The sequence below is a fragment of the Salmo salar genome, chromosome 10 (genome assembly GCF_965601325.2).
Source record: "Salmo salar chromosome 10, fSalSal1, whole genome shotgun sequence".
Classification (NCBI taxonomy): Eukaryota; Metazoa; Chordata; class Actinopteri; order Salmoniformes; family Salmonidae; genus Salmo; species Salmo salar.
In genome coordinates, this window is record NC_138300.1 from 36191002 (window position 1) to 36218716 (window position 27715).

The 27715-nt window shown below is 42.3% G+C and overlaps 1 protein-coding gene across 3 annotated transcripts; it reads left to right on the forward strand.

Moving 5' to 3' along the window:
* The first annotated feature begins 218 nt into the window (after positions 1-218).
* LOC106560305 (volume-regulated anion channel subunit LRRC8C) lies at positions 219-27267 on the forward strand. 3 transcript variants are annotated; one of them, XM_014123063.3, is made up of 7 exons: positions 219-667; positions 6193-6338; positions 13766-14164; positions 20673-21280; positions 21519-21840; positions 21923-22285; positions 22623-27267. In XM_014123063.3, the coding sequence occupies exons 2-7, from the start codon at positions 6201-6203 to the stop codon at positions 23187-23189; spliced, it is 2397 nt and encodes a 798-aa protein (XP_013978538.1). In that variant the 5' UTR covers positions 219-667; positions 6193-6200; the 3' UTR covers positions 23190-27267. The 3 variants fall into 3 exon arrangements, with proteins under 3 accessions (XP_013978538.1, XP_013978539.1, XP_013978540.1); XM_014123064.3 differs by having other exon boundaries at positions 220-667; positions 13766-14155; XM_014123065.3 differs by lacking the exon at positions 6193-6338 and having other exon boundaries at positions 222-667.
* The last annotated feature ends 448 nt before the right edge of the window (positions 27268-27715 follow it).

A 27715-nucleotide genomic window follows, 5' to 3' on the forward strand; every position in this document is an offset into this window, starting at 1 on the left:
TTATATTATTTTGTGCTAATACAATTGCTCAGAGAAATACATTTTGTTTACCAAGTGATATTTATTTCTCAAAAAGATAGGGGTCAAAATTATTGGCACCGTTGTTCTCAATACCTTTCAACGCCTCACCTTGCGAAGATAATGGCACTGAGCCAAATCTTTATGAGATTGGAGAACATATTGGGAGGGATCTTGACCGTTCAATACAGAGTGTTTACTTGATATCCTTCGTCTGCATTTATGGACTACCCGCTTCAATTCAAACTACAGTTTGTCCGAAGACTGAGATGGCCAAGTATTTTGACCCCAAGACATATTTTTGTTCAGAACTTTGTTATCCTGATCAGAACACGAGAACAGAACGGAAACAGTGGTTATGTTCGGAACGAAATTCATGAAAAAATATTTTGGTTCCAGCCATTCGTTTCAATATTCTCACGAGCCCAAAACGTAAATCGGCTAGTCCCCGCCCTGACCGCGTCAGTCAGTCAGTAGGCTACAGTCTTTGTGCATCACAAACAGGAACATTGAACTAGCTTGCAGTCAGAAATAACGGAAAGCTGAGGACCACACCAGATCCACAAGGACATGATTGCCGCTGCTGCCCTAAAAAACACCCATCGACAAACCGCTATTGAATCTAGGCTGTCAGACGGATATCACTAGGGTAAGGCACATTTTGTTATTGTATTCTTACATGATTGATGATGAACGTACATGTTGTTTTGATAGCGCATATTTCGTTACATTGTATTTGGGTTTTACTGTAAATTAGCCTACACATTGTTGCCATGTTTGCATAGCAATATAAATATACATTTTAACTTTGGCCTGTCTATAGCCCATGTAACCCGAGCCTCCTGCACTAGCTGACATTGCCTCTGAATACTGCTAATATTGAGTTAGGCATATGCCATGTACTGTATCTCAATTAGATTTAAACCCACACATAGTCTTTATTATTTTGTTTAAAGGCTATAAATATGAAACGTGGTGGGAATTTGTCATGTTTGGATAATGATATCACATATTTCCCCCATCCCCTCCCCCCTCTTCCCAAAAAGGAAAGATGAAAAATAGTTCTTAAATATTATTCTCCATATGAATAACTGGTTAGCAGTATGTGTGCCTATTTATGCAAGGCAGAGAATTCACACCATAGATTAGCCATATACTGTATACCATATATACTAATACTAAACCCTTGAGTTTGTCAGTACCCTGTGGAGAGGGAATGGTTTTTATTTTTTATTTTTTTTTGGGGGGGGGGGGGTGTCATACTTATCTTAATCTTATCTGGAGATGCAATGTTGTTACCTTCTATTAAGTGGTTTGAAGGTGAACTAAGTGAAGTCGGCTCTAAGGTTAGCCGATAGGCTCCGCAGTTTGCAGTATGTAGTTGAATAATACTGGTAGTATAAGATATTTGGGATTTTCATTGTACAAGTTATTAAAAGATGTCCCAAGTCACTTACATATGTCTGACGTTATTGTTATCATTTAAGACCTATTGTTACAATCCCCCCCTATTCTCTCAAAGTGACCCTGGAGTCTAATATTTTCTACATAGTTTTTCCATGGTCCTCCTAAGTAATAAACCCATCTTGGACAGGATGTGTTATCCTTGGGACTGGGTGTGATCTATCCAGACATTCATGTCTGTCCCAAATGGAACCCTATTCCCTATATATTGTAGCCCGAGAGCACTCTGGTCAAAAGTAGTGCACTATATAGGGTATAGGGTGCCATTTGGGACACAGACGGTCTGTTATGGGCAGGCCCAATAAGTCAGTGTTGGAGATTTGCAGAGTTTCCGGTCAGGAAGAGCCAGGCAAAGAATAAAACCCAGGCGGCCCAGACATCCAGGCCAGCTCACTGAGTTGACAAAGCAAACAACTTATCTAGGCTAGGGAGGAATCATTTTCAAAAAATGATATAAGGCTATGTACAGTTTTTCCCACTATAGTTGATTGGAGTTAAACCGATACAAACTGTTTACTAATGCCTTATACCGATTGGAACTTCATATACGTTTGTATTATACAATATACACTGATGATACAAAACATTAAGGACACTTGTCTTTTCCATGACATTGACTGACCAGGTGAAAGCTATGAGCCCTTATTGATGTCAATTGTTAAATCCACTTCAATCAGTGTAGACCAGGTATTCCCAAACTGGGGTACAATGCCGTCGGGGGAACGCCAAATAAAAATGTGATTCACATTTAAAAAAAAACATTTTCAAACAGTACATTTATATTTTCCACCGGAGATATACATTTGGGTGAGTGTTCAGCTAAATAACAACACAATGACAAATTGTAATGAATACTCAGGGAGAAAAAGGTGTAGATTCACACGCAGAGCGCGGCAGATGTTAATTTCACCTTTGCAGAAGGCAGGAATCGTGATCACAGGCAGGCAATGGTCATACACAGGTAGGCAAACAGGCAGGTGAATCAAAACTAGGACTGAAGGCTACAACTGGTTCTCACAAACGACCTAGGAAAAGGCTTAGTAGAGTCAAAACGAACAATACCTCACAAAGGCACAAACAGAATGAACTGAACTAAATAAGGAGCTGATGAGACCCGGTGAGTAACTAACACAGGTGAAATCAATGAACAAAAATGAAAGACAGGGCTACGTTCAAGAACAAAACAAAACAGAACACAAGGTTGAATAAGAAAATAAATACTAAACCTTACACAAATACAGATAGCCTAGTCAATTAATTAACATCCAATCACATTAACCGTTACTCTGTCACAGGAAATGTTCACTCTTGCGCAGACATTTAGAAACGAAACATGACAATTTGTAAAACAAGCCACAGCAGTTTTTTGAGCAAGAATAAAGATGACTTTTGAGTAGTAAGACAGCAACTGATACCATCAATAAGAAGGGGCTAGAAGCGTCTTATATGGTGAGCTACCGAGTGGCTAGGACAGGCAAGCCCCATACTATTGTGGAGCATTTACGCTACCGTTCAAAAGTTTGGGGTCACTTAGAAATTGGTCAGAAATACAGTGTAGACATTGTTAATGTTGTAAATGACTATTGTAGCTGGAAATGTCAGATTTGTTTATGGAATATCTACATAGGTGTGCAGAGGCCCATTATTAGCAACCATCACTCCTGTGTTCCAATGGCACTTTGTGTTAGCTAATCCAAGTTTACCATTTTAAAAGGCTAATTGATCATTAGAAAACCCTTTTGCAATTATGTTACCACAGCTGAAAACCGTTGTTCTGATTAAAGAAGCAATTAAACTGTCCTTCTTTAGACTAGTTGAGTATCAGCATCAGCATTTGTGGGTTCGAATACATGCTCAAAATGGCCAGAAACAAAGATCTTTCTTCTGAAACTCGTCAGTCTATTCTTGTTCTGAGAAATGATGGCTATTCCATATGAGAAATTGCCAAGAAACTGAAGATCTCGTACAACGCTGTGCACTACTCCCTTCACAGAACAGCGCAAACTGTCTCTAACCAGAATAGAAAGAGGAGTGGGAGGCCCCGGTGCACAACTGAGCAAGAGGACAAGTACATTAGCGTGTCTAGTTTGAGAAACAGACGCCTCACAAGTCCTCAACTGGTAGCTTCATTAAATAGTACCCACAAAACACCAGTCTCAACATCAACAGTGAAGAGGCGACTCCGGTATGATGGCCTTCTAGGCAGAGTTGCAAAGAAAAAGACATATCTCAGACTGGCCAATAAAAAGAAAAGATTAAGATGGGCAAAAGAATGCACCCTTCAAGCACACCTTTCTCATTAACCTGTGGTGAGTTATTCACAATTTTTGATGAACAAAAAAGGTTTTATATGTAAGATGGCTAAATAAAGAGCAACATTATTGATTATTATATTATTATTTGTGCTCTGGTCCTATAAGAGCTCTTTGTCACTTCCCACGAGCTGGGTTGTGAGAAAAACTCACACTGATTCTTATGTTTAATAGATGTAGCGTAGGGTGTGTGTATGGCAGGCTTACAATGATGACAAAAAACATTTGAGAGTGCGCTGACCCTGGTGCTAGAGGGGGTACGCAGTTGGAGGTTGAATGTTTGAAGGGGTATAGGACTATAAAAAGTTTGGGAACCACTGGTGTAGATGAAGGGGAGGAGACAGGTTAAACAAGGAGTTTTAAGCTTTGAGACAGCTGAGTCATGGATTGTGTTTGTGTGGCATTCAGAGGACATCCATTCATCTTGATACAACTGTGGGAAGCATTGGTGACATGGGACAGCATCCCTGTGGAATGCTTTCGACACCTTGTAGAGTTTTGATTGTAAAAGGGGGGGTGCAACTCAATATTAGGAAGGTGTTCCTAATGTTTGGTATACTCAGTATACATGTGCATTATTACAAGTTAAGTGTCATGTTAAAAATAATTGTATTGAACCTGAACTGGCTTCCATCCTTCATGTCGAGTTACATACATGCATTATTTCCATATCTCAGGAACTCCTCAAGGAAACAGTGTGTTCAATTGTATGAAGGACAATAGATATTAAACTATAGGTCTAGTTTCCACAGTAAAATCAGTATATCTGTGACTTTGAGACAAAGTTTTAGGCTTTCCGACTCTGGTTAAAGATGGTTGTTTGTTTCTAGCACGGTGCTCTATCTAAACAGTGCAGATGTGTTATTAAAAGTCTCACATATTTAGCTGTAGCTCTCTTGAGATATGTTTTGATAGACTATACACTTGTGTGGTTGTTTAGTGCTGAAGACTGTATATACATTCATTTAGAACAAAATGAAAACCATCGACAAACAAACACAGTCAAGTATATCTAACTTCTAGAATATGATACATCTATTAATTATTTAGTTATGTCCTTATACATACTTATACACATACATATATTTATACGTAAGTAGCCTATATACATACTTATATCATGTAAATGTGACATTTTACAGAGTAAACTATATAGTCCAACTAATGTAAATGCTTCCCACTGGGCACAGAGGTCAGTTCAACGTCTAGTTTTGTTTTACATTTGATTCAGTTGTCAACTAACGTGAAGTCAAAAATGAAATCAACAAAAATGTTAACCATCTTATTGGATTTAGGGTCAAAGTTGGGTGAAAAAAAGACAAGAATTCCTGATAATCCATTACCTTCATGATTTTTTGTAAATGTAATCAGTTTTGATTGAACCAGTTTGTGCCCAGTGGGTTATTATTCTGGTTGTATTGTTTTACATTTTCATTAATGTGCAAACAGAGTAGAATCATACTCATGCTTTGAGAAATAACTTTCCAAAATAAGAGATTATCATAGGAAAAACATTTGACATCCTTTTTGTCTTAATGTTGAAGAATGTTCCTCTGACTCAGATGTTGTTGATGAGAGAGAGAGAGGCACTTATAAGGCCTTGATGATGCTACTAGCATGGCTCTATATATTATGTTATGATTCAGTTATCCATCCTAACAGGCAGATTGTTTAGTGTATGTCAGCCATGAAATTTTGATCTAGACCAACTGCCAAAATCATGCCTCGGTTTATTGTTGTACAGTCAAATCATTAACATTATCACCAGTACGAATTGACACACATGTTCATGTACGCAGTTATAGGTGCAACATGGTTTATTTTCATGTTTAACAGCATGACAGGAAGCAGACTTTAATTCACCCAAACCCCACACATAAAGGAAACCTTATTATTTCCAGTTCCAGCTAAATGTAATTGAATGTTAAACAAAAATGGCCAAAATGGGGCCTGCTGTATTTTGGTAGAGTTATTTTGTTTGACAAACAATAGACAGACTGGTTATACGGAAGGTGATGCTTACCGTTATGGATATGTTTCTGGAGTGTGATTGGGTTGTCAGTGTGAGTGTAGCCCTAATTAGTTCCAAGTATCGTCTTGTGAAGGCTAGCTACATTTCCCCCTACAATTCCCCCTGTGTGTTCAACTAGTCTGGAAGCTGGCCATGTTGAACATATACAGTTGGTCAGCATCCTCCAGGAAAGTGACAAGGCAATTTAAATGGAGCTTCGACTTTTTTTTTTTCAACCAAAAGGCAGCCCTGCCACTTGCCACTTTTAAATTCATAAATGGAGCTTTGATTGTAAAGATTGGCACATATAAGGACTAAATATATTTTGAAGCTATACATTGTTTGTAAACAATATATTTATAAACAATCCCTAAATCTCTGTCCCAGCGGGAGCCATGATTCCTGTGACAGAGTTCCGGCAGTTCTCAGAGCAGGAGCCAGCATTCCGGGTTCTGAAGCCCTGGTGGGATGTGTTCACAGACTACCTCTCTGTGGTCATGCTAATGATCGGAGTGTTCGGATGCACCCTACAGGTTAGTGCACAGACTACCTCTCTGTCATCATGTTCATGATCTGAGTGTTCAGATGCACCCTACAGGTTAGTGCACAGACTACCTCTCTGTCATCATGTTCATGATCTGAGTGTTCGGATGCACAGAACAAGGTCAGTATCTTCAAACCGCACAGTCTCTGCTTTCCCTGCCTCAGAGTGTCCAAAAGGCCTGACTATCTAATGAACAAGGTGCATACACATTATAACATTATCTTGTAGCATAGTCCTATACCTAGTGGGGCAAAAGTGGTTGAATTGATGTCATAATGAGAAATATGTTGTACTTCACGCAGTATGCCTTGTGTGCTGTGTAGTAAGGATGTTATAGCAGATATTAGCCTTTAAAGTAACTTGCTGATTCACTGCTCTGTAGATCTACTGTGTCCTGTTCTGTAGTCACAAACAGCCCAGTGTTGGGTTCATGTAAGCTGCACAGTATAGCGGGAGTTTACCAACGGAAAGGGGAAGACATTCCTGCACTCCACACATACACACACTCACACAGACACTGCGCACCAAAAATGTCTCCCCTGCCTGCCCCACCACGTCTTCATAAACACATGGGCTTCATCCAAAATGGTACCCTATTCCCTATATATGTAGTGCACTTCTTTTGTCCAGAGCCATCTGGAACACAGCCATGATTCCAGCGACCAGCGGCCTGTCACTTCCCTTCCCCTCACCACTCTGACCAGCTGCAGAGAGAGAGGTTGGAGCCCTCCCTTACGAAAAAAAACATGATTTTCACATGATCACATGTGAAGTGTTCCACAATCACATTTTGATCTGGTCACAAGTGATTTTATGTGAAGTTAATGTTATAACATGTGAAGCAACATGTGATAACATGAAACTACACATGTGAAATCATGTTTTTCCACGTGAAATTGTAAGGATTAACCCGAGCCGCTGCCTTCTCTATAAACCCCTGTAGATTATAAGTCATTATTTTTATAGAAAAGCCCAAAACACCATTGACAGGAACTTGTTTATTGGGGTGAGAATATCCCGTGTTGTCCCTTGAACCAAGGGAAGGATCACTACAAAAATAATGACTATTTTGAAAAACTGCTTCCACAGTTTGTAAATAGTGGGTGATTTCCAAACACCGATGACCCTCATTAGTTTACATTGGTAGTTTACACGGTGAACTGAACCGCAGCCTAGTCAAAGCAGACAGCACTGTCCCTAATTAATACATTTCCTGGCATGATGGGACTGTTTGTCTCAGTTTACAGTAGTGGAGGTAAACACTGGCTCTGCCAAAGGGACATTTTTAGCTTTACACACACAAGTGTAGCTACCGCATGTAGATGGACGGTAAGGGGGAGGGAGAGAGAGTGAGAGAGAGAAAGAGAGAAAGAAAGACAGAGAGAGAAAGAGAGCAGGACAGAGAGAGAGACAGAGAGAAAGTAAAAGAAGAGAAAGATCAAAAGTGAGATCAGGAGAGTGAGAAAGAGAAGAGCGTGTGCATGTGTGAGAGAGAGAGATGACCAGGGTGTGTAGAATTCTGCTGATCTCTGTTGTCATGATGTGGCCCTTTGTGGGTATAGATCGTGGCTTCCCCCTCTCACTCTCTCCTACACCCAGGTTCTGTTATCTCAGGTCGTAAATTCCTGGCGGAGACTCTCTCCCCCTGGCCATGCTGAAAGAGAGACCACAGAGTGATCAAAGGATTTCATGTGGCCGAACTCCTAAATCCCCAAAATGTGAAAATGAAACTGTATTTCCACTTGTGAGAATCTGGGAAGGGTCCCGGACACTTAAGGGACAGTTATGTTGAGTGTTTCATTTGGTGACCTCACTAAGGACAGGAAACACGCATAACTATATCTCTGAATGTGTGCATTTCTCAATTATGGTGTTTGCATCTAATTCTTGTATAAAATTAATGAGTAAAGATTAAATTATTTGTGAAATGATGTAATGTGATGTTAAACCTTTAATGTGAGAGAATTGTATTCCCTTTAAAGTTTAACTAAGTCATTGGCCCGCTCCCGTGAGCACAGACATGATCTGGCGTCATGGAATAGCCCTTTCCTATTGTTATGAATAAAATCCCCTCCTGAGGAAATCCTCTTCAGACCACACATACCTCGGTGTAAGCTGAGGTGGCACAGGTTTGAGTACCAAGACTAAGCAAATCCACAGCGTGAGCTGTGATTGCGAATAGTTATTAAATTCCTTACCATACCACGTGGAGCATTGGCTACACGGCTAGAAATGGTTAAACCCTGAGTCTATCGATCCCTAAAGAATAAGAGCAAATCTTAGATACTAATTACTAGTCTGCAGCTAGAAATTATGTAAACCTGGGACGAGAATACAGACAACCACCAAAACATCTATCTATGAGAACATTTCTGAATGGTACTCTGAAGTATCCATTCTAACCATGAAAGACTTTGATCTTCAGGGAAACAGAAAGAGAGAGAGAGACTCGGATGAACTCTCCAGCAGATGGACTGGATTCGAACAGAGAAGATCCACGACACATGGGCGTAAATATATATTGATTGCAATTATTCCCGAATGATTTAGCGTTCATGTGCAAAGGATTAGCATTTAAATTAATATAATTATCAACTGTGTGTAGTGATCCCTTTTGTCTTTCCCGCTTCTTTCTCAGTCTACACCCACTTCCCTTTGTCCACCAATCCGTCATATCGGCTTAGCCCACTAGGGAATCTTCCCTATTCTTGTTAGTAAGCAATATCTACTGTTTGTTTGTTTATGCATTTCTGTGATTATTTAGTTAGTTAGTAAATAAATTATTAAGCCAATTGGTGTATGGATGATTCATAGTTTAGGCTGGGTTCCTGCAGATAACCAACAATTTACAACGTTTGGAATGAGACTGACGTGAGGTAAATAATAATTCATTAATAGAAGACTAATTGATCAGATATTAAAATATCTGAAGAGTTATATTCGGAAAATTACAACTTTGTAATCTGAAGATTTTCCGTGATTTTCCCCAACTTCCTAGTTAATTGCATTTACACGATTAGTTGAATCACGTAATAATAATGACAGAGAATTGATTTGATAAAATAACAGTCACCACTTATAATGATGCCAAAGACACAACACTGTACTCAGCAAGTCTGACTTTTAATTTCTCCTGTCCTGCATTAAAAGAGAGAGAGCCTCCCCCTTTTCCAGCTGATCATGCATTTTCTTTAGACACATTTTCCAGACAGAGTCCTTTGCCTCAGGAACCACATGGTACTTAGGCTATGTCACTGGTCTGGCTCATAAGAAAAGCAAATATTTACAAAGCTGAAGAAAAATAAACTGTATATACATCACCACATTCATGATTAGTCTATAATTGCAATAGAAAAATTGGTAATATTATAAGTGTTATAAAAGTGCAACGGTAGGTCAAAGAATAACATATAATTTGGTGGTACAGTATTGCATAGCGTTACAATGAGTCTGACTCCCTCTTTAGTCTGCGGTGGCTAAAACACAAATGGTCATTTCCTGTCTGAGTCACAGTCCTACCAATGTTGTCCCAGAAGGAAATTAGAAATAACATCCGATATCCCACTCTGTTGTTTGTATTATCATTGTATCTAAGTTACTGTAATATACTTTTTTGCCAATTGTAATGAATTCATTGGAAATTGTACTCACTTTCCCACTGGGCACAGACGTCAGTTCAACATCTATTCCACGTTGATTCAATGTAATTGCCTAGTGGGTTAGCTCGTTATTAAAAAATAAAAAAGAGCAAAAAAAGAAATGTGCCTAATAAAATCATAGGAATATTACAATCAGTGCAGTATTTCAATATTGCAGAACTGTTTACTACTCAGTTATTGTGATATTGTGTATATATTGCCATTGGGTCTTCTGTTCCGGAACTCCAATTTGAGCAGCAGCAGCTGAAAAATGAGCTCCTACAAATATTGAAATTTACATGGTTTTTAGAGTGAAGTACATCGGAAAAAAGCAAAAGAAAACTGCAAGACTGAATAGGAGAAAAAACAAGCAACAAACAAAGAAGATAGGCTTTTGAAAAATAACTATTTTTCATAAAATTGTAGTTATCTTAGCAAGCTGAATTGTTTACCAGTTGCTAAGCAGTTGCTAGGGACTCTTTTGGAAGAAGCTAGCTAGCTAACGAAGAACAACAAAGAATATCTAGTTAACAGAAGAAAAGAAAGAGAAAATCAGGACAGAAGGAAAAGGATATCAAAGTGAAACAGTTCTCTAAAGACACAGGAGACAATAATACAAGAAACAACACTTCTGTAGCTTGTCAACTATGTGTCTGTCTATCCCTGTTCTCTCCTCTCTGCACAGGCCATACAAACGCTTCACACCGCGTGGCCGCTGCCACTCTAACCTGGTGGTCCCAGCGCGCACGACCCACGTGGAGTTCCAGGTCTCCGGCAGCCTCTGGAACTGCCGGTCTGCAGCCAACAAGGCTGAGTTCATCTCAGCCTATGCTACCCTCCAGTCTCTAGACTTCCTGGCGCTGACGGAAACATGGATTACCACAGATAACACTGGGGTGGTGGCACTGGAATCCTCATCTCTCCCAAGTGGACATTCTCTCTTTCTCCCCTGACCCATCTGTCTATCTCCTCATTTGAATGCCATGCTGTCACAGTTACCAGCCCTTTCAAGCTTAACATCCTTATCATTTATCGCCCTCCAGGTTCCCTTGGAGAGTTCATCAATGAGCTTGACGCCTTGATAAGTTCCTTTCCTGAGGATGGCTCACCTCTCACAGTTCTGGGTGACTTTAACCTCCCCACGTCTACCTTTGACTCATTCCTCTCTGCCTCCTTCTTTCCACTCCTCTCCTCTTTTGACCTCACCCTCTCACCTTCCCCCCCTACTCACAAGGCAGGCAATACGCTTGACCTCATCTTTACTAGATGCTGTTCTTCCACTAATCTCATTGCAACTCCCCTCCAAATCTCCGACCACTACCTTGTATCCTTTTCCCTCTTGCTCTCATCCAACACTTCTCATTCTGCCCCTACTCGGATGGTATTGCGCCGTCCCAACCTTCGCTCTCTCTCTCCCGCTACTCTCTCCTCTTCCATCCTATCATCTCTTCCCTCTGCTCAAACCTTCTCCAACCTATCTCCTGATTCTGCCTCCTCAACCCTCCTCTCCTCCCTTTCTGCATCCTTTGATTTTCTCTGTCCCCTATCCTCCAGGCCGGCTCGGTCCTCCCCTCCTGCTCCGTGGCTCGACGACTCACTACGAGCTCACAGAACAAGGCTCCGGGCAGCCGAGCGGAAATGGAGGAAAACTCGCCTCCCTGCGGACCTGGCATCCTTTCACTCACTCCTCTCTACATTCTCCTCTTCTGTCTCTGCTGCTAAAGCCACTTTCTACCACTCTAAATTCCAAGCATCTGCCTCTAACCCTAGGAAGCTCTTTGCTACCTTCTCCTCCCTCCTGAATCCTCCTCCCCCTCCCCCCCCTCCTCCCTCTCTGCGGATGACCGTCAACCATTTTGAAAAGAAGGTTGACGATATCCGATCCTCGTTTGCTAAGTCAAACGACACCGCTGGTCCTGCTCACACTGCCCTACCCTGTGCTTTGACCTCTTTCTCCCCTCTCTCTCCAGATGAAATCTCGCGTCTTGTGACGGCCGGCCGCCCAACAACCTGCCCACTTGACCCTATCCCCTCCTCTCTTCTCCAGACCATTTCCGGAGACCTTCTCCCCTTCCTCACCTCGCTCATCAACTCATCCTTGACCGCTGGCTACGTCCCTTCCGTCTTCAAGAGAGCGAGAGTTGCACCCCTTCTGAAAAAACCTACACTCGATCCCTCCGATGTCAACAACTACAGACCAGTATCCCTTCTTTCTTTTCTCTCCAAAACTCTTGAACGTGCCGTCCTTGGCCAGCTCTCTTGCTATCTCTCTCAGAATGACCTTCTTGATCCTAATCAGTCAGGTTTCAAGACTGGGCATTCAACTGAGACTGCTCTTCTCTGTGTCACGGAGGCTCTCCGCACTGCTAAAGCTAACTCTCTCTCCTCTGCTCTCATCCTTCTAGACCTATCTGCTGCCTTTGATACTGTGAACCATCAGATCCTCCTCTCCACCCTCTCCGAGTTGGGCATCTCCGGCGCGGCCCACGCTTGGATTGCGTCCTACCTGACAGGTCGCTCCTACCAGGTGGCGTGGCGAGAATCTGTCTCCGCACCATGCGCTCTCACCACTGGTGTCCCCCAGGGCTCTGTTCTAGGCCCTCTCCTATTCTCGCTATACACCAAGTCACTTGGCTCTGTCATATCCTCACATGGTCTCTCCTATCATTGCTATGCAGACGACACACAATTAATCTTCTCCTTTCCCCCTTCTGATAACCAGGCGGCGAATCGCATCTCTGCATGTCTGTCAGACATATCAGTGTGGATGACGGATCACCAGCTCAAGCTGAACCTCGGCAAGACGGAGCTGCTCTTCCTCCCGGGGAAGGACTGCCCGTTCCATGATCTCGCCATCACGGTTGACAACTCCCTTGTGTCCTCCTCCCAGAGTGCTAAGAACCTTGGCGTGATCCTGGACAACACCCTGTCGTTCTCCACTAACATCAAGGCGGTGACCCGATCCTGTAGGTTCATGCTCTACAACATTCGCAGAGTACGACCCTGCCTCACACAGGAAGCGGCGCAGGTCCTAATCCAGGCACTTGTCATCTCCCGTCTGGATTACTGCAACTCGCTGTTGGCTGGGCTCCCTGCCTGTGCCATTAAACCCCTACAACTCATCCAGAACGCCGCAGCCCGTCTGGTGTTCAACCTTCCCAAGTTCTCTCACGTCACCCCGCTCCTCCGCTCTCTCCACTGGCTTCCAGTTGAAGCTCGCATCCGCTACAAGACCATGGTGATTGCCTACGGAGCTGTGAAGGGAACGGCACCTCCATACCTTCAGGCTCTGATCAGGCCCTACAACCAAACAAGGGCACTGCGTTCATCCACCACTGGCCTGCTGGCCCCCCTACCTCTGAGGAAGCACAGTTCCCGCTCAGCCCAGTCAAAACTGTTCGCTGCTCTGGCACCCCAATGGTGGAACAAGCTCCCTCACGACGCCAGGACAGCGGAGTCAATCACCACCTTCCGGAGACACCTGAAACCCCACCTCTTTAAGGAATACCTAGGATAGGATAAAGTAATCCTTCTAACCCCCCCCCCCCCCCCCCCCCCCTTAAAAGATTTAGATGCACTATTGTAAAGTGGTTGTTCCACTGGATATCATAAGGTGAATGCACCATTTTGTAAGTCGCTCTGGATAAGAGCGTCTGCTAAATGACTTAAATGTAATGTAAATGTAATGTAATGTCTTGTTTGACAGTTGTATTTTCATCTTACATTAAGGTTGCTTGCTTTATTGTGAATGTCTTTTTTCATGTTTCTTTTCTTTCAGGTGGTGCAGGACAAAATCATCTGCCTTCCACAGAGAATATCAATGGTGAACCAAACAATACCCTTACCAAATAAAACCGAGCTGGTCTCACCTGTTGTGTCGCAGGATGTGCATGAGATGATGGGCCTGAAAACTAACCTGGACCTTCAACAGTATAGCTTCATAAACCAGATGTGCTATGAGAAAGCCCTGCACTGGTACGCCAAGTACTTCCCTTACCTAGTCCTCATACACACCCTCATCTTCATGGTGTGTAGCAATTTCTGGTTCAAGTTCCCAGGTTCCAGCTCTAAGATAGAGCATTTCATCTCCATCTTGGGAAAGTGCTTCGACTCCCCCTGGACTACCAGAGCTCTGTCCGAGGTGTCTGGAGAGAACCCAGAGGAGAAGGTATTGTTGGTATGTGTTTGTACAGTATGTACTGTATGTATGAATGTATATATGTTTATGTACACTGAGTGTACAAAACATTAAGAACATCTTCCTAATATTGAGTTGAACCCACCCCTCCACAGAGATGCTGATGCTGGCCCATGTTGACTCCAGTGCTTCCCACAGTTGTCTCAAGTTGACTGATTGTCCTTTGGGTGGTGGACCATTCTTGATACACACGAGAAACTTGAAAAACCAAGCAGTGTTGCAGTTCTTGACACAAACCGGTGCGCCTGGCATCTACTACCATACCCCGTTCAAAGGCACTTAACTCTTTTTTTTCTTACCCATTCACCCTCTTAATGGCACACATAAACAATCTCTATTATCTCAAGGCTCTAAAATCCTTCTTCAACCGGTCTCCTCCCCTTCATCTACACAGATTGAAGTGGATTTAACAAGTGACATCAATAAGGGATCATAGCTTACACCTGGATTCACCTGGTCCAGTCTATGTCTTGGAAAGAGCATGTGCTTATAATGTTTTGTACACGCACTGTATATATGTACAGTTGAAGTCGGAAGTTTACATACACTTAGGTTGGAGTCATTAAAACTCGTTTTTCAACCACTCCACAAATGTATTGTTAACAAACTATAGTTTTGGTAAGTCGGTTAGGACATATACTTTTTGCATGACACAAGTAATTCTTCCAACAATTGTTTACAGACAGATTATTTCACATTTATTTTTATTTTTTTATTTCACCTTTATTTAACTAGGTAGGCAAATTGAGAACAAGTTCTCATTTACAATTGCGACCTGGCCAAGATAAAGCAAGCAGTTTGACACATACAACAACACAGAGTTACACATGGAGTAAAACAAACATACAATCAATAATATAGTAGAAAAATAAGTCTATATACAAAGTGAGCAAATGAGGTGAGATAAGGGAGGTAAAGGCAAAAAAGGCCATGGTGGCGAAGTAAATACAATATAGCAAGTAAAACACTGGAATGGTAGATTTGCAATGGAAGAAAGTGTAAAGTAGAAATAGAAATAATGGGGTGCAAAGGAGCTAAATAAATACATTAGGGGAAGAGGTAGTTGTTTGGGCTAAATTATAGATGGGCTATGTACAGGTGCAGTAATCTGTGATCTGCTCCGACAGCTGGTGCTTAAAGCTAGTGAGGGAGATGTGTTTCCAGTTTTAGAAATGTTTGTAGTTCGTTCCTGTCATTGGCAGCAGAGAACTGGAAGGAGAGGCGGCCGAAGGAGGAATTGGCTTTGGGGGTGACCAGAGACTGCTGGAGCGCGTGCTACAGGTGGGTGCTGCTATGGTGACCAGCGAGCTGAGATAATGGGGAACTTTACCTAGCAGGGTCTTGTAGATGACCTGGAGCCAGTGGGTTTGGCGACGAGTATGAAGTGAGGGCCAGCCAACGAGAGCGTACAGCTCGCAGTGGTGGGTAGTATATGGGTATTTGGTGACAAAACGGATGGCACTGTGATAGACTGCATCCAATTTATTGAGTAGGGTATCGGTGGCTATTTTGTAAATGACATCGCCGACGTCGAGGATCGGTAGGATGGTCAGTTTTACGAGGGTATGTTTGGCAGCATGAGTGAAAGATGCTTTGTTGCGAAATAGGAAGCCAATTCTAGATTTAACTTTGGATTGGAGATGTTTGAGTCTGGAAGGAGAGTTTACAGTCTAACCAGACACCTAGGTATTTGTAGTTGTCCACATATTCTAAGTCAGAACCGTCCAGAGTAGTGATGCTGGACGGGCGGGCAGGTGCAGGCAGCGATCGGTTGAAGAGCATGCATTTCGTTTTATTTGTTTTTAAGAGCAGTTGGAGGCCACGGAAGGAGATTTGTATGGCATTGAAGCTCATCTGGAGGGTAGTTAACATAGTGTCCAAAGAAGGGCCAGAAGTATACAGAATGGTGTCGTCTGCGTAGAGGTGGATCAGACTCTCCAGCAGCAAGAGCGACATCATTGATGTATACAGAGAAAAGAGTCGGCCCAAGAATTGAACTCTGTGGCACCCCCATAGAGACTGCCAGAGGCCCGGACAACAGGCCCTCCGATTTGACACATTGAACTCTATCAGAGAAGTAGTTGGTGAACCAGGGGCAATCATTTGAGAAACCAAGGCTATTGAGTCTGCCGATGAGGATGTGGTAATTGACAGAGTTGAAAGCCTTGGCCAGGTCAATGAATACGGCTGCACAGTATTGTTTCTTATCGATGGTGGTTAAGATATCATTTAGGACCTTGAGCGTGGCTGAGGTGCACCCATGACCAGCTCTGAAACCAGATTGCATAGAGGAGAAGGTGCGGTGGGATTCGAAATGGTCGGTAATCTGTTAGTTGACTTGGCTTTCGAAGACTTTAGAAAGTCAGGGTAGGATAGATATAGGTCTGTAGCAAGAGTGTCCCCCCCCTTTGAAGAGGGGGATGACCGCAGCTGCTTTCCAATCTTTGGGAATCTCAGACGACACGAAAGAGAGGTTGAACAGGCTAGTAATAGGGGTTGCAACAATTTCAGCAGATCATTTTAGAAAGAAAGGGTCCAGATTGTCTAGCCCGACTAATTTGTAGGGGTCCAGATTTTGCAGGTCTTTCAGAACATCAGCTGACTGAATTTGGGAGAAGGAGAAATGGGGAAGGCTTGGGCGAGTTGCTGTGGGGGGTGCAGGGCTGTTGACCGGGGTAGGGGTAGGCAGGTGGAAATGCTTATTGAAATTCTCAATTATAGTGGATTTATCGGTGGTAACAGAGTTTCCTATCCTCAGTGCAGTGGGCAGCTGGGAGGAGGTGCTCTTATTCTCCAAGGACTTTACAGTGTCCCAGAACTTTTTGGAGTTTGTGTAGCAGGAAGCAAATTTCTGCTCAAAAGCTAGCCTTGGCTTTTCTAACTCCCTGTGTATATTGGTTTCTAACTTCCCTGAAAAGTTGCATATCACGGGGGCTGTTCGATGCTAATGCAGAACGCCACAGGATGTTTTTGTGTTGGTTAAGGGCAGTCAGGTCTGGAGAGAACCAAGGGCTATATCTGTTCCTGGTTCTAAATTTCTTGAATGGGGCATGCTTATTTAAGATGGTGAGGAAGGCATTTAAAAAAATAACCAGGCATCCTCTACTGAAGGGATGAGGTCAATATCCTTCCAGGATACCCGGGCAAGGTCGATTAGAAAGGCCTGCTCGCTGAAGTGTTTCAGGGAGCGTTTGACAGTGATGAGCGGAGGTCGCTTGACCGCTGACCCATTACGGATGCAGGCAATGAGGCAGTGATCGCTGACATCTTGGTTGAAAACAGCAGAGGTGTATTTAGAGGGTAAGTTGGTTAGGATGATATCTATGAGTGTGCCGTGTTTACGGCTTTGGGGTGGTACCTGGTAGGTTCATTGATAATTTGTGTGAGATTGAGGGCATCAAGCTTAGATTGTAGGATGGCTGGGGTGTTAAGCATGTCCCAGTTTAGGTCACCTAGCAGCACGAGCTCTGAAGATAGATGGGGGGCAATCAGTTCACATATGGTGTCCAGAGCACAGCTGGGGGCAGAGGGTGGTCTATAGCAGGCGGCAACTGTGAGAGACTTGTTTTTAGAGAGGTGGATTTTTAAAAGTAGAAGTTCAAATTGTTTGGGTACAGACCTGGATAGTAGGACAGAACTCTGCAGGCTATCTCTGCAGTAGATTGCAACACCGCCCCCTTTAGCCGTTCTATCTTGTCTGAAAATGTTGTAGTTAGGGATGGAGATTTCAGAGTTTTTGGTGGTCTTCCTAAGCCAGGATTCAGACACGGCTATGACATCCGGGTTGGCAGAGTGTGCTAAAGCAGTGAATAAAAAAACTTAGGGAGGAGGCTTCTAATGTTAACATGCATGAAACCAAGGCTATTACGGTTACAGAAGTCATCAAAAGAGAGCGCCTGGGGAATAGGAGTGGAGCTAGGCACTGCAGGGCCTGGATTCACCTCTACATCGCCAGAGGAACAGAGGAGGAGTAGGATAAGGGTATGGCTAAAAGCTATGAGAATTGGTCGTCTAGGACGTCTGGAACAGAGAGTAAAAGGAGCAGATTTCTGGGGGCGATAAAATAGCTTCATGGTATAATGTACAGACAAAGGTATGGTAGGATGTGAATACAGTGGAGGTTAACCTAGGCATTGAGTGATGATGAGAGAGATATTGTCTCTAGAAACATCATTGAAACCAGGTGATGTCATTGCATGTGTGGGTGGTGGAACTGAGAGGTTGGATAAGGTTTAATGAGCAGGGCTAGAGGCTCTACAGTGAAATAAGCCAATAAACACTAACCAGAACAGCAATGGACAAGGCTGATTGACATTAAGGAGAGGCATGCTTAGCCAAGTGATCAAAAGGGTCCAGTGAGTAGTGAGGTCGGTTGCGGTCACGGCGATTCAGACAGCTAGTTGGGCCATGGGTAGCAAGTTGGCAGAAGATGGTCTGTTTTTGCCACCTCGTGCATTTCCGTCGGTAAAGTAGTGGGGTTCCGTGTGGTAGACGGGACCAATCCAATTGGCAAAATAGTTATAGTGGCCCAAGAAAATTGGCCGATAGACCTATTCAGATAGCAGCCGATAAGACAGCTAACGATTAGCTGGCCGCAGATGGGCGTTCAGGTTTCGTTGCGACGGAGGGGCCAGTTGGATAACTCCCTCGGGCAGATAACGTTGGTAGTCCAGTCGTGAAGGCCCGATGGGGCTCCGCATTGGCAGTAAAACGGGTCCGGATAGGTGATTGTAGCCCAGGAGTGGCTGATGGAACTCTTCAGTTGGCTAGCTCCGGAATAATTGATGTTAGCTCCGGGACTTATAATTCACTGTATCACAATTCCAGTGGGTCAGAAGTTTACATACACTAAGTTGACTGTGCCATTAAACAGCTTGGAAAATTCCAGAAAATTATGTCATGGGTTTAGAAGCTTCTGATAGGCTAATTGACATAATTTGAGTCAATTGGAGATGTACCTGTGGATGTATTTCAAGGCCTACCTTCAAACTCAGTGTCTCTTTGCTTGACATCACGGAAAAATCTAAAGAAATCAGGCAAGACCTCAGAAAACAATTGTAGACCTCCACAAGTCTGGTTCATCCTTGGGAGCAATTTTGAAACGCCTGAAAGTACCACATTCATCTGTACAAACAATAGTACGCAAGTATAAACACCACAGGACCACGCAGCTGTCACACCGCTCAGGAAGGAGACACGTTCTGTCTCCTAGGGTTGAACGTACTTTGTTGCGAAAAGTGCAAATCAATCCCAGAACAACAGCAAAGGACATTGTGAAGATGCTGGAGGAAACCGGTACAAAAGTATCTATATCCACAGTAAAACAAGTCCTATATCGACATAACCTGAAAGGCCGCTCAGCAATGAAGAAGCCACTGCCTCAGAATCGCCATAAAAAGCCAGACTACGGTTTGCAACTGCACATGGGCACAAAGATCGTACTTTTTGGAGAAATGTCCTCTGGCCTGTTGAAACAAGAATAGAACTGTTTGGCCATAATGACCATCGTTATGTTTGGAGCAAAAAGGGGGATGCTTGCAAGCCGAAGAACACCATCCCAACCATGATGCACAGGGGTGGCAGCATCATGTTGTTGGAGTGCTTTGCTGCAGGAGACTGGTGCACTTCACAAGATAGATGGCATCATGAGGAAGGAAAATTACGTGGATGTATTGAAGCAACATCTCAAGACATCGTTACGGAAAATAAAGCTTGGTCACAAATGGGTCTTCCAAATGGACAATGACCCCAAGCATACTTCCAAAGTTGTGGCAAAATGGCTTAAGGACAACAAAGTCGAGGTGTTGGAGTGGCCATCACAAAGCCCTGACCTCAATCCCATAGAAACTTTGTGGGCAGAACTGAAAAAGCATGTGCGAGCAAGGAGGCCCACAAACCTGACTCAGTTACACCAGCTCTGTCAGGAGGAATGGGCCAAAATTCACACAACTTATTGTGGGAATTTTGTGGAAGGCTACCTGAAACATTTAACCCAAGTTAATCAATTTAAAGACAATGCTACCAAATAATAATTGAGTGTATGTAAACCTCTAACCCACTGGGAATGTGATGAAAGAAATAAGTGCTGAAATAAATAATTCTCTCTACTATTAATCCGGAAATTTCACATTCTTAAAATAAAGTAGTGATCCTAACTGACTTAAGACAGGGAATTTTTACTTGGATTAAATGTCAGGAATTGTGAAAAACTGAGTTTAAATGTATTTGTCTAAGGTGTATGTAAACTTCTGACTTCAACTGTAAGTATTGTTGGAGTCAAATGGCTGAGGAAACTATGGGGCAGTTTCCTGGACACATATAAAGCCTAGGCCTGGACTGAAAACTCAATGGAGAATCTCCTTTCAAGATTCTGTTTCGTCCAGGACTAGGCTCAATCTGTATCCGGGAAACAGCCCTATATTGGATATATTTGAAATATTTCAAATAAAATGCATTAATTAATAAATGAATAAATTTTTCATTCAAGGACAACAAGAACAACAGTGCCAGCAAAGCGATCCTCAACGTGTCTGTAGAGGGGAACCTGGACAGCCTGGAGAAGACCCAGTCCCTCAAATCCATCCCAGAGAAGATCATAGTAGACAAGCCCACAGCCAGCGCCCTGGATAAGAAGGAAGGAGAACAGGCCAAAGCTCTATTTGAGAAGGTGAAGAAGTTCCGCCTGCACGTCGAAGAGGGGGACATCCTCTATGTTATGTATGTTCGCCAGACTGTTCTCAAAGTGTTCAAGTTCCTCCTCATCATCGCGTATAACAGTGCTTTAGTCTCTGAGGTGCAGATCACAGTGAAGTGCAGTGTGGACATACAGGACATGACGGGATATAAGCATTTCTCCTGTAATCACACAATGGCCCACCTGTTCTCAAAGTTGTCATACTGTTACCTGTGCTTCGTGGCTGTGTACGGATTCACCTGCCTCTACACTTCCTATTGGCTCTTCTACCGCTCACTGAAGGAGTACTCCTTTGAATATGTGCGGCAAGAAACGGGAATCGATGACATCCCAGACGTAAAGAATGACTTTGCCTTCATGCTGCACATGATCGACCAGTACGACCCACTGTACTCTAAAAGGTGTAAAATATATATTTTTAGAAAATTGTAAATTGTTTCATGTAATTCAGCTCTCTGTTGCTGTTGATAATTATGTAATGCCTCCAATTGTAAAACAAACCATTCGGGTGCAGTTGTATGGCTGCCCTCTGCTCCAACCTTTCAGGGTTGGAATAAAGCGGAAGACAAAAGCAGAAGTTTCCATGGCATATCTGTCTACATTGGACAATAACGAATTCTTCTTCTTTCTTTCTCTCAGGTTCGCAGTGTTCCTGTCTGAGGTCAGTGAGAACAAACTGAAACAACTGAACCTGAACCACGAGTGGACACCAGAGAAGCTGCGTCAGAGACTGCTGACCAACCACAACAACAGACTGGAGCTGCAGCTCTTCATGCTGTCTGGGCTCCCAGACACCATCTTTGAGGTGACAGAGCTCCAATCCCTGAAGTTAGAGATCATCAACAACGTATCCATCCCAGCCTCCATCGCCCAGCTGGAAAACCTCCAGGAGCTGTCTCTGTATCAGTGTTGCTTAAAGATCCACACCACAGCCACTTCCTTCCTCAAGGAGAACCTTAAGGTATGCTATTCTGGTAGTCTTTTGGTGTGGCATGTTTTTATTTATTTTTTATTAATAAAGTATCGTTCTATCTATATGTAAGGTGCTCAGGGTAAAGTTTGATGACAGCAGGGAGCTGCCTCATTGGCTGTACCACCTACGGAATCTAGAGGAGCTCTACCTCATTGGCTCACTGAGTCCTGATGCTTCTAAGAATGTGGTTCTGGAGTCTCTAAGGGAGCTGAAGAATCTGAAGACCCTGTCGCTGAAAAGTAACTTTACAAAGATCCCCCAGTCCATCGTGGATGTGTCCAGCCACCTGCAGAGGCTGTATGTTTACAACGATGGCACAAAGCTGGTGATGCTCAACAACCTGAAGAAGATGGTGAACCTGACTGAACTGGAGCTGGTGCACTGTGACCTGGAACGCATCCCACATGCTGTCTTTAGCCTCACGAACCTACAGGTATGATATTCCGTACTTTGACCGCCTGCTATGATCGCCTACAGTGTCTAAAACTCTATCTAGAATGGTCAACCTACAGGTTTCATATACAGTACAATGACTGTCTGCTACGATTATCTACAGTGTCTCCACACTGAGTGGTCCACAATGTGGTTTTTAAATATGTAATGACTTATTCATTTAAGCTCCTAGTTGAGCAAAGGGCCTTAAAGGTGCATCTCCAGCTAACTCTGTTCTGGGCTGTTTTCTTGACTTCAAATATGTCATATGTATTGCCAATTCCTGTAATATTGTGGAGTGACACTTAAAATACATTTGTATAACTCTAACTCTACAGGAGTTGGACTTGAAGGAAAACAACCTGCGCTCCATTGAGGAGATAGTCAGCTGCCAGCACCTCCACAAGCTGACGTGCCTGAAACTCTGGCACAACAGTATCTGCTACATCCCTGAGCACATCAAGAAGCTTGGCAGCCTGGAGCGCCTCTACTTCAGCCACAACAAGATAGAGATCTTGCCCTCGCACCTGTTCTTATGCAACAAGCTTCGTTACCTGGATCTGTCCAACAACGACATCCGGTTCATTCCGCCAGAGATCGGCGTCCTACAGAGTCTTCAGTACTTCTCTGTTACGTGCAACAAAATTGATAACCTCCCAGACGAGCTCTTCTTTTGCAAGAAGCTCAAAACCCTCAAGCTGGGCAAGAATACGCTGTCATTGCTCTCACCAAAGATCTCATACCTGGTTCTATTGACACACCTGGAGCTGAAGGGCAACCATTTTGAGCTCCTGCCTCCAGAGCTGCGGTTCTGTCGGGCGTTGAAGCGTGGCGGCCTAGTAGTGGAGGACGTCCTGTTTGAAACCTTGCCTTCAGATATCAGAGACAAAATGAAGGCTGAGTGAAATGCCTTACAGAATCTGTGCAAAAGGCCCTGCGATACATTAGCATCCTGTCCAGGGGGTGTACTTGTACATCAAGCTGCCTCACACTACATAAACAGGAGATTGGCTCCTGCCCTATGGGCCATTCTGGCTCGGACAAAGCAAGTTACTTATATGTGCAAAAAGAAAATGCCAATCTTGTCTTAATCTGACAATCATAGTCTACCAAAATGGTAGATTTTACTGTATACTTAGTTTATCATGATCAAACTCTAAGCAGTATACTGTTCTGGGGTGGAAGTTGTGATATTCATGCACAGCAAATTCTCCAGTGTTAAATCAACACTTACAGTGACAGTTTTTTCTACACGGGTCCACATGATTAACACTTTTAGTGTTATGCAATAACACTTCATATAGTATTTTTAACACTAGGAAGTGTATATAGTTTACACTAATGGTGTTTTGCAATAACACCTTATATAGTATTTTTAACCATTACGCAAAGAGGTCTGTATCTGTTGACAAGGTCGCTGGTGTTGGATTAAGGAGATTACAATAATAATGTCTTTAATGCTACATGTTCTTATGTAAGCATTTACAAAGACTTCAGGACTGGCAGCAGACATATTCGAACTTGAATAAGTATAACCATAGACCACTTAAACTGATACAACACTTCCATTAATGGGTGCCAAAAACAACTAATTTAGAGCCATGCCTCAACTAAGCCACACCTCCAATATAATTTCCCAGTGCCTTGCCTTATCAAGTTAATTGTAGATTTACCACCCATGACAGTATTTGTTAGTGACAGAGACATGGTTGTTGAATTTATTCATTTCACTCCTGTGGACTTCCCACTAGAGGTGAATGTTATCATTAAAATGTAATGCTTTAGGACAATACATTAAATATACAAGGCCTTACTTTGATGGCCAAGTTTTACCCTAACACAGTGGTGTTAGGACAATCCTGGTTTACAGGCCACATCTGCAAGTCACATTATGCAGGCTTGCAAAGTGATGTAATTCCTATAGAAAACCAGACAGAGTTTTAATTATTCAGAATGACTGTAAGGGTTAGGAACATTGTGAGGAGACTACCTAAGTCAGGGATGGGCAACTCCAGTCTTCAGGGTCCAGAAGGGTGTCACACTTTTTCCCCATCCCTAGCAAACACAGCTGATTAAACTAATTACGTTCTAAATTAGCTAGGGCAAAACGGTGACACCAATCAGGCCCCTTGGGGCCCGAGTTTCCCACCTCTTATCTAAACCATTTAAACTGGAACAGCCATTTAAGAAATAGTTGCATTTATTGCATCCATCTGATTGGATTAGTTGAGAAAAATGTATGTTATTTAAAAATTGTATTTGTGTACCATAATATTAATCAATCAATGTACATGCAAAAACACAGATATTAAAAACAATCCTAAAAATGACTAACTCCAGTAGAGCATGCTGGGAAATGTGATAATGATGGGCATGGTTTTATTGGGAATGTTTTACTCTCCACAGAGTAAAACGGACACAATCCCATTCTCACACTTAACATTGGATATTAACACCAACACTGGGGTTATTTTACACTACTGAGTGTTCATTTCAGATTTAATTTAACTTCTTAATCAACACTAGAAATGTTACACTGAAAAATCAACGCTTGGTAACACTGGCCAATTTGCTGTGTGGGTGTATGTTTTGAGTAATATGTCTAAGTGTTACTTCATGTCAGAAGGGAAAATGGCTTTGTGATGTAATTAAATGGTTCTTAACAATATAATTAGTCACAGGAAAGGTATATTTTGTAATGGTGCGTTGTTCATCCGCACCTGCCCGCAATTGCTAATAACCCATCTGCAACCGCCCGTCTATATGTGATAAAGTGAAAATCTAACTTGCTAATATAAAACCATTTGCTGTAGGATAGTGTGAGATGCCGGAACGATTTGACAGGGGGTGCAGGATTCTTTTTTGCCTGATTTCGATATGTTTCTGCTTATAATTTCCAACATTTTGGTAGGCTATTTGTTATTCAACTTGTCATTAGGCCTATATGTTGCCCTAGAAGACTAAATAAACCTTTGCTCACCAGAATAATGTCATACATTGATAGAAATAATGCTTCAATCTAGTTGACATAGGTAAAAAAGATTATCTGTGCAAAATTTCCAAATTACATCAGTTTAACCGGTTCTAAGGAAATAGAAAAGTGTGAAAACGACCCAACATGTTTGATAAGATTTCAGTTCAGCTTGGATGCATATTTTATATGGTTGAAATAGCTTACTGTCAGCTTTTATGATGCTGATAAAGAGATCACCTCCACAGACACTATCTAACTGCGCATTCACATTCTCTCAAGATGCTGAAAGAAAGAAATCTAATTTCTCCACTCTTGTTCCCAAGTCCAAATTTTGCTTACATTTGATGTATCATTTTACTTAAATAAATGCTTAATTCTGCAGGAGTTAATATTAAGTCTATGTGAGAGGTTATAGACTTACAGTCAGTGTCCAGATTTCAGTTTCCATTTAACTCATCTGAACAGTAGGATACAGTTCCCTTGACGTGCAACAGGCCTATTTGAAGTCCGTCTTGTGACTGTGGAATTTGTATAGTGCCTCACAATCATCACACACAACATTGCCAGCACTGCTTTCATCCTCTTTTACCACGTCACCAATTCTTTCCCAAACATTACTTTTCTTGGCTCTCTCTTCTCTTTATTTTCAACTCTCCATTTCACAGCTTTTCTCTTATTGAATTAAAGCCCGACATTGTCCTTTTCGCCTCCATGGATAGACGTTCACTTTTTTTTGCCCATTCCCAAGTGCATTTGGGGTTTGGCGTGTAGGCTATTTGGCGCGACTACAGTTAGGCCCTAAAGATTAAGCTTATGCACCAATGCCAGATAGCCTAAAATAATGAAAGGAAAAACGTCAATGTAGCCTATAGATATACATTTCACAAGAATGATAGGTTACATTTACAGATTTTTTAAGGTATTGTTTTCTTTTTAATCAAGCCGCTCGCTACCCACCCACCCTTCATCCGCACAATATTTAAAGACCCTAAACCCACCCGCCCCGCGGATATAGCCGTGGGGACTGCGGGTTATGAGTCAACCCGCGCATCACTAATACTTAGCCTGGCTACCAGTCTATTTGTGCTAAGATTTGACTCCTTGTACTCTGTGTCATATGCCAAACATAATGTTTGTGGAATGATAGTACAAACAGATCTGGGACCAGGCTAAGGTATACTGTCTATCAGAGGAAATCAACAACAGGATTGCTTGTTCTTGTATTGTTGATATTGTTATTTATTACACTTGTTATACCATATTATGCAGTGTCTAGCACAAGCTTCAATGAACATACACTGGATAGAATGTAGGCCTATAATCAGAAAGATTGAATATATACAAGAATCAAAATATTGAATGTATTATCCTGAAGGGCCTCATATGGACTTAATTTACTGTCCAAAAATATTCTAAAATAGATATACTAAAATGTTTTTTGAAATAACTTTTCTACTCAGTCTCTATATTATGTAGTAGTCGGATAATGAAAGTGCTTTATATAACGGTGTAGTTGGCTACAAGTGAAATGTGGACTCAGCTATAACTGTTTGTCAATAGCAGGTGGCAAGACCATATTTATCAGGAGGGATAGCTAGTTTTAGTTAGTCACAGCTTACACAAGCTAAAAAAGACCAGCCATGTTGTAATTAATATATTTTTATTACAATCCACAAACCCCTTGCACACGCCTTATAGATAGAGAGGACAATAAAGTCCACGCCTTAGACATTACAGTGTATCATAATCTGAGCTGTAGATCACTGCAAAGGTGCCATGGTTAGCTGCTATCTTAATTTCTAAAAACAGTATCCCTACCATATTTAGGGCGTTAGATTCCAATGTTAAATATTCCAACCAAATTAATACAGATGGTAATGAGAGAAAGATAATAAAAAGGCATATCTTTTGTACATATTTTTTTATCAGATCATCTTTGCTGTGTTTGGTTCTTCATGTTGATGAATAAAAACAGCCAGATGGCAGCTGCTTCAAATGTGGCACAAATATTTTGTAGTCTGTGTTATCCTATACCTATAAACCATGTTGCATCCCATTTCATGTATAGCTGCACTCCTGGTTTCCCTCAGAGAAAGTAAACCAAGTGTATTGTTGTGTGTGGAATCAAGGTTGCCCCCTAGGTGGCAGTGTTGTGCTTCAAATATAGCCATGTTCAAGTGTCTGAGGGAAATTCTTTACTACAGGGGTACTCAATTACTATTTGAGAAGGTCTGGTCACACAAATTTCCTAGGTGGCAAAGGTCAGGATGAATATTGTCATTATTCAGTGTAGTAACAAGCCCCCACCTCGCAACACATGTAACCCCAAACTGTTCAAACTATTTTAAAGCTAATTTCCTGCAATTCTACACATTTATATAAGTATCCAGACCCTTTACTATGAGACTCGAAATTGAGTTCAGAAGCATCCTGTTTCCATTGATCATCATTGAGATG

Excerpts from the sequence above, each read along its gene's own strand:
- LOC106560305 (XM_014123063.3), top strand. The coding sequence starts at position 6,201 with ATGATTCCTGTGACAGAGTTCCGGCAGTTCTCAGAGCAGGAGCCAGCA. Across the intron at positions 6,339-13,765 it reads TGTTCGGATGCACCCTACAG|GTGGTGCAGGACAAAATCAT; the intron begins GTTAGTGCACAG and ends CTTTTCTTTCAG. Across the intron at positions 21,841-21,922 it reads TCCTCAAGGAGAACCTTAAG|GTGCTCAGGGTAAAGTTTGA; the intron begins GTATGCTATTCT and ends TCTATATGTAAG.